The sequence below is a fragment of the Conger conger genome, chromosome 8 (assembly GCF_963514075.1).
Source record: "Conger conger chromosome 8, fConCon1.1, whole genome shotgun sequence".
NCBI classification, from domain to species: domain Eukaryota; kingdom Metazoa; phylum Chordata; class Actinopteri; order Anguilliformes; family Congridae; genus Conger; species Conger conger.
Genome location: NC_083767.1, coordinates 61,616,873 through 61,624,611, shown reverse-complemented (window position 1 = coordinate 61,624,611; position 7,739 = coordinate 61,616,873). Strand labels below are relative to the sequence as shown.

General features: G+C 47.1%; 1 protein-coding gene across 2 annotated transcripts; it reads left to right on the top strand.

The window, feature by feature from the left end:
- Window positions 1–780: 780 nt before the first annotated feature.
- On the top strand, window positions 781–7,072 carry LOC133135041 (potassium voltage-gated channel subfamily A member 5-like). Of its 2 annotated transcripts, XM_061251794.1 has the most exons (2): window positions 781–849; window positions 5,290–7,072. In XM_061251794.1, exons 1-2 carry the CDS (start codon window positions 781–783, stop codon window positions 6,691–6,693), a joined length of 1,473 nt encoding a protein of 490 aa, XP_061107778.1. In that variant the 3' UTR covers window positions 6,694–7,072. The 2 variants fall into 2 exon arrangements, with proteins under 2 accessions (XP_061107778.1, XP_061107776.1); XM_061251792.1 differs by lacking the exon at window positions 781–849 and having other exon boundaries at window positions 5,035–7,072.
- Window positions 7,073–7,739: the final 667 nt, after the last annotated feature.

Sequence of the window (7,739 nt, the reverse complement as noted above, 5' to 3'; positions counted from 1 at the left end):
TTGTGAACAGAGGTTGGCACAAAATCCTGAAATGAATCGGCCCTGGTCCATTTCCTTCACTGTATGTGGATCTGTGTGTTTGGATCCCCTTGAAAACGAGATGATTCATCTCCAGGGACTATCCTTCAGTGAGTTTCTACAGGACTGCGTCTGTGCTGGCCTCAGGCGGGGGGTAGAGATGCAGGGCTGAGAGCCTGAAATGGTGGCCATTCAGAGTCCACCCCTCTTCAGAGTCCACCCCTGACCTGCTGAACCTGGCCTTATCACATTATCACACGGTCACACACAGAGGCTGAACCTGGCGTTATGGCACGGTCACACGGTCACACACACACAGAGAGGCTGAACCTGGCGTTATCGCACGGTCACACACACACACACACTCAGAGAGGCTGAACCTGGCGTTATGGCACGGTCACACGGTCACACACACTCAGAGAGGCTGAACCTGGCATTATCGCACGGTCACACACACACACAGAGAGGCTGAACCTGGCGTTATGGCACGGTCACACGGTCACACACACACAGAGAGGCTGAACCTGGCGTTATGGCACGGTCACACGGTCACACACACTCAGAGAGGCTGAGAGTGTGTACCCCATCCAGCGCCGTGTTTATAGTGCCCTTGAGTTTCCTGCTGCAGCCTTCACTCCGCGTGGCAGATTATTCTGACACGGGCTGTCAACGTGTCTTTACCTCAAGCAGCGTTTCCCCCTGCCGACAGTCCCGCTGCAGTCTCCGTCAGACGTCACCTCCTGCAGGTGATGTCACCACCCGATGACTCGGCTGGCCGGGGGCCTCGGGACGTCTGCCGCTTCACCGGTTCAGCCGCAGAGCACAGGCGAGATGCAGTGCGTGGGCGTCCGGGGGTAACGTGTGACAGTGTACTTCGTCTGCTGAACCACACACTCCTTCACAGGGACAGGGACTGAGCATAGGAGGTGGCCTGTATGGTTTGGAAGCGCGGTCGTTAGGATGCACCGCTTTGCTCTGTGTTTGTTGTGTGAGTTTTCAGCTGTGGATTATAGCTTTCTGAAGCTCTGTGCAATAGCCATTAATGTCTCGCCTTTCCTTGATGGAGGCTACTCTCTTTGTTTGTGTTTGAGGTTATTATGCACATCAGGCAAGCCTAGAATGCTTCAGTCACAGGACACTTCAGACGTGATGTTGTTCTCTGATAACTCATTAGCCAATGGCCATATGCATCATTTTCTACCTCATCTCTTACCATGTGGTCCTGAAAAAAGTAAATGCCTAAACAAAAGTTTTTCACTGAGGTGGTACCTAGGTGCATAAGATTTTACACCAATCCAGCAATTACATAATCTATTTGTACCATTTTTTGCTTGCAAAAGGTACTTATTAGAACCCAAACAGTTATTGTACTTTCAGGGTACATTTAGGAAATCCGTTCCTTAAAGACCAAAGATCCACTGTACCCATCTTTCTCAGAGTGGCTGTCTTCCTGCGACACTGTGTCACACAGAGCTGGTCTCTGGGGCCGTCTGTACGTGCTGTCTGTACGTGCTGTCTGTACGTGCTGTCTGTACATGCTGTCTGTACATCCTGTCTGTATACTTTGTCTCTGGGGCTGTCTGTGTGCTGTCTGTACATGCTGTCTGTATGTGCTGTCTGTACGTGCTGTCTGTACGTGCTGTCTGTACATGCTGTCTGTACGTGCTGTCCATAGGGCCGTCTGTATGCACTGTTCACACCTCTGTGTTTCATGTGCATTGCATGCTGCATCCAGCCCACTCAGAGTGCTGATCCTCCCCACTGTAATCACAGGGCTAATTTAAACGTCATTTTAAATGCGGGTTGTTCCTGATTATCTGTTGTTATGGTTACAGTTTCCACTTGTGCCTGGAAGTGGGGCAGGGTGTCGAGCAGAAGCGCCAGGAAGCAGAATTCTCGCTCTGTTAGAAGGGCCGCGGAATTACAGCTCTGCCACACCACAGTCAGAAGTGTGCCAGGATGTTTCCCCCTATAGACCCTCTACAGACCGTTTCCCTCTACAGACCGTTTCCCCCTATAGACCCTCTACAGACCGTTTCCCTCTACAGACCGTTTCCCCCTATAGACCCTCTACAGACCGTTTCCCTCTACAGACCGTTTCCCCCTATAGACCCTCTACAGACTGTTTCCCTCTACAGACCGTTTCCCCCTATAGACCCTCTACAGACCGTTTCCCTCTACAGACCGTTTCCCCCTATAGACCCTCTACAGACCGTTTCCCTCTACAGACCGTTTCCCCCTATAGACCCTCTACAGACCGTTTCCCTCTACAGACCCTCTACAGACCGTTTCCCTCTACAGACCGTTTCCCCCTATAGAATATAGACTGTTTCCCTCTACAGACCATTTCCCCCTATAGAATATAGACCGTTTCCCTCTACAGACCGTTTCCCCCTATAGAATATAGACTGTTTCCCTCTACAGACCGTTTCCCCCTATAGAATATACTGTTTCCCTCTACAGACCATTTCCCCCTATAGAATATAGACCGTTTCCCTCTACAGACCGTTTCCCCTATAGAATATAGACTGTTTCCCTCTACAGACCGTTTCCCCCTATAGAATATAGACTGTTTCCCTCTACAGACCGTTTCCCCCTATATAATATAGACTGTTTCCCCTACAGACTGTTTCCCCCTACAGACCATTTCCCTCTGTGTCGAGCATTTCCCTTTGCGGGCCATTTCAATAAAATAATTGATCTTAATTGATCAGTGCAGGGATTGATCCATTTGAGGGATGTTCCACACTGCAGATACATTATGGAAGTGTTGTTCTACATACAGCTCCCACATTCCCACACAGTGAGGAGGAAGTTCCTGGTTTGGCTTTTTGATAAAGGTGGGAACAGATGGGGAGACAGGGAGGAGGGTCTCTGTGCTAAGATGGTCCTCTCCGGCTGGTCCTCTCCGGCTGGTCCTCTCCGTCCAGCTGTGTCAGGACGAAGGGGAGCCAGCCTGGAACAGTACATTAAACTGACCGTTAATACCTAAACTGCTGCCATCTCAACCTACAGGCACACAGGATGGGCATCCCCTTATAACCCGAGATTTCTTCCCATGGGGGAGATTTTTCTCACTACTGTTTCAGGGTTTTTCTCCCCCAACTAGGGAGCTGTTTACTTCATATGCTATCTGGGGGTTCGGGGCTGATATTTCCCATTTTTCTTTCTTTCTGTTGCCATGGCCATGCCATGCCAAGTGTCTTTGGGACAGTCTGCCGTGAAAAGCGTGCACGAATAAAATAAAATAGAATTATATTAAATACATATTCAAAGGAAGAGAAACCAGGAAATATCCCTGGGAAAAATTGGGATACTGGGAACCCGTAAGATCGGTGGTTCTAATCCCAGTGTAGCCACAATAAGATCCGCACAGCCGTTGGGCCCTTGAACAAGGCCCTTAACCCTGCAAGTCGCTCTGGATAAGTGTGTCTGGCAAAATGCAATTACTGTAATGTAGTGACTCACAGCAAGAAGGCACTGGGTTTGGATCCTGGCCTAGGCCGTTCTCTGTAGAGTTTGCGTGTTTGGATCCTGGCCTAGGCCTTTCTCTGTAGAGTTTGCGTGTTCTCTCTTTGTCCGCATAGTTTCCGCTGGGCACTCTGGTTTCCTCCTACAATCCAAAAGCATACAGTAGGTTGGAGGCTCTAAACTGGCCATGGGTATAACTGTGCCAGTTGGTATTGCGTGGGTCCTGCCATGGATTAGCGACATGTAGCTGGGTAAAAATAAATAAATACAAATTCTCCTGGGTGTATTCCTGCCCACTGCATGCTGGGATATGAGTCTTCTTAGGGTCAGGGCAGTCCGTTAAATGGTTTACCACCACTGATTTCCTAGAAAACACAACTCGGGGATAAAGATCACATCATAAAATGGAAGCATTTATTTCAAACATGATGTGGCGGCCAACTTAGCGCCTGCAAGTCTCATTCATTCCGTGCGTTTATCTTTGTGTGAGAGCGTCTGAATGCGAGCAGATTTGCCTGATTTGCGAGCAGATACTGCGTAACGACTTTGCAGAGAGGATAAAACCAATAATACCCCATTATGTGTTCACGGGAGTAGCACCCTACTGCCGATGGACATAACTCTGAAGTCGATGGAGAAAATATATAGTTGGTCAATCTAGCAGCTAAACTTGACCTATGAATTAAGAAATTGCATCAAGTAAATGGTTTTACACCTACGTCGTTGACAATACGTAATGTTTAAGAATGTGAATTTAGAAGCACGCTCCACTACATTTTTACCAAAGTAAAGGCCAAAGCCCCGCAATGATTTAAACATTCAATGTCATCGGGCCAAATGTCTCAAGAATTGAAAAATGCCCTTTGATTCCATAACGTGGAAATTGAGGCTAGGTTATTCCTGAAATGAAATTCATCATAGTATTCATCATTAATTCTGAAAAATAAGCATCGCGCAAATTCCATATCACTTTCTCCGCTGAACCAGTGGAGACTCGTTTCCGTGACTGACATCGCTGTGAATAGCAGATATAATGTGCGTGCTTTAAAAAAAAAAATCTGTAGTATAAGTATCTCACAAACAGACACATTCTGCGCATGAACTGGAAGGGAAGCGTAAAAACGCACGGACACGGTTCGCCTTCGCTGCTAAATCCCGCCTCTTTTCCGTTCCTTTCTCTCCCCTCCGAGTTTGAGATGACAGATTGCCTGACAACAAGATACATTTTCAAAGGATTCCCTGACAGCGATGGCTGAACCGCTCTTTTGACGTCAGGAACTATCATTACTTTTTCATCCGGGTCTCCGCTCCCCCCCCCCCTCTTCTGGTATCATTTGCTTTATCAAGACATAACTCGTGTGTTTATATGTCTTCTACATGCTCATGTATTATACGTGTTATCATAGCGGGGAGGAGGGGGCCACTTACGGTATCCAGATTCATCTGGAACTGATTGGCTTGAGGTGAACGAATCGCGCGGGCAGTGAAGGGAAAATCTGTTCAGACTATCCAACTCTTTACAAATGAATATTTAATGGCTCTGGCATGGAGATAGCCCTGGTGAGTTTTGAAAACGGCGGGGCTAAAGGAAACGGGAGCAATGTCGGCGAAGCCTGCTCAAACGCGCTGAACCTCACGCAGACGGGGCACGGAATGGAGGCGAACGCCCTCGGTAGCCTTCAGACAGGCTCGTTGAAAATAAACGACATGAACAACACCTTCAGCAGCAGCGAGAACGCAATGGACGCGCTGCTGCGGGCTGATCACAGCCCGCATCTCTTCGACGAGGACATGCTGGACGTGGACATGGATAACGAGAACAACGAGAGGGTTTTGATCAACATCGCTGGCTTGAGGTTCGAGACTCAGCTGGGCACCCTGAACCAGTTTCCGGACACTTTGCTTGGAGATCCTGACAAAAGGATGAAGTACTTTGACCCGCTCCGAAACGAATATTTTTTTGACCGTAACAGACCTAGCTTCGACGGTATTCTATATTTCTATCAGTCCGGCGGGAAAATACGGAGACCAGTCAATGTGTCAATTGACGTCTTCGCGGACGAGATTCGGTTCTATCAACTCGGAGAGGAAGCAATGGAAAGATTCAGAGAGGACGAGGGCTTCATTAAGGAGGAGGAGAAACCTTTACCCCAGAATGAATTTCAGAAGCAGGTATGGCTTATTTTCGAGTACCCAGAGAGCTCGAGCCCCGCCAGAGGCATCGCTATCGTGTCTGTGCTGGTTATTACCATATCCATAATCACCTTTTGCATGGAAACGTTACCGGAATTCCGTGATGAGAGAGAGCTCCCAGCCGCCAGCCGGGCTGGCAACAGCACTCAGCACCGGTCGTCGCACAGCTTTTCAGACCCCTTCTTCATCATAGAGACCACTTGCGTGATCTGGTTCACGTTTGAACTCATTGTGAGGTTTTTCGCTTGCCCGAGCAAGTCCGAGTTCTCCAAAACCATCATGAACATCATCGACATCATGGCTATAGTGCCTTACTTCATCACGCTCGGCACGGAGCTGGCGGAGCAGCAGGGACAGGGGAACAACAATGGTCAGCAGGCCATGTCGCTGGCCATTTTGAGGGTGATTCGGTTAGTCCGAGTCTTCCGAATATTCAAGCTGTCCAGACACTCGAAGGGGCTGCAGATTCTGGGGCAGACTCTCAAGGCCAGTATGCGGGAGCTGGGACTCTTAATCTTCTTTCTCTTCATCGGGGTCATCCTCTTCTCCAGCGCCGTGTTCTTCGCGGAGGCGGATGAGCCCGAGTCCCATTTCTCCAGCATACCCGACGCCTTCTGGTGGGCCGTGGTAACCATGACAACCGTCGGCTACGGCGACATGAGACCGGTGACAGTTGGGGGCAAGATCGTCGGCTCCCTGTGCGCTATCGCCGGAGTGCTGACCATCGCCTTGCCGGTGCCTGTCATTGTGTCAAACTTCAATTACTTTTACCACAGAGAGACCGACCAGGATCAGTCCACGCTCAAAGAGGAACCCAACAGCGGCAGCGCGAGCCCCTGTGGCGAAATGAAAAGGGTCGGGAGTGGGTCTTCTCTGAAACCCGCGGGGGACGGGGAGAACGAGTGTGTTGACACGCCAGTGGAGAAAACGAACATTAAAGCGAACAGCAACATGGACATCAAAAGATCCCTTTACGCTTTGTGCTTGGATATTAAGGAAACAGACCTATAGTTTAATCGTGTGCATTTTGCGAGGTAGTGAGTCAGTCCTGCTAACAGATAATTACTGTCACCCGACCTATTAATATACTCTAGAATCTACCCAGAGTACAATTCTTTCTTCCCTTTAGTTTTTATCCAGAGGCTGGAGGCTCACACGTCACAGCACGTGGACATTCATAGCAATGATGTTAAGCACGAGATACAATTCAACGTTAGCAGTAGGCTACTTTATTCTACTTACCAAAAACAAGTATTCCTGAACATATGAATACAATTTACAAATAGCCAACATAGCCTATTTTTTTATATGTAGGAGTCATTTGACAGAATGATAATGGGGTTAACAAGAAAATCATGGCTTCTGGGGGAGGAAAAGGCTCTGTCGCCAGAGTTACGGGTTGTGTGCTCTTATGTAGGCTATACCACAGGGGCTTTTGTGGTTTTGGGGAAATAGAATCCAATTAAAATTTGTAGCATTAGCCTTAATCAAAACAGAGTATAAATATTTCGACTTGTAGGCTAACATATATATATATATATATATATATATATATATATATATATATATATATATATATATATTTAAAAAAATATATAAATGTTATACAAATGTTGTATCTAAATGTTATATCTAAGAAGCCAAATGTGTATTTTTTATATGCACTGTTTTTCGTGGTCTGTTTACTATAAGTGAAGTTGTTGTATTAGAACTATGAGATATAGGCCTATGCTATGTGCATCTGAATATATGTACATATTTATTGGATTTAATTCTTGGTTTATTGTAACGTTTATAGTAATCAGACTAAGAAAGTAGTCTACAACTAAATTTTATATGTAGCAAAATATTACCGCCGTTCAGTTCGGTGTGATCACGCCCCCTTCCCTGGGTTCCTAGGCCATTTTTTAATATTCAAAGTATCTATTTTTTACAACTGTGCAGCACACGCGTCAATAGATTTTTTTGAACAAAAGGTTTACATTGTGACTGTTTCTGAGGAGGACGCGAGGGAGAGAAGATGATTCTTCATATATATTTTACGCGTATTTCAGTTT

Coding starts and splice junctions, on each gene's coding strand:
- LOC133135041 (XM_061251792.1), top strand. CDS start 5,035: ATGGAGATAGCCCTGGTGAGTTTTGAAAACGGCGGGGCTAAAGGAAAC.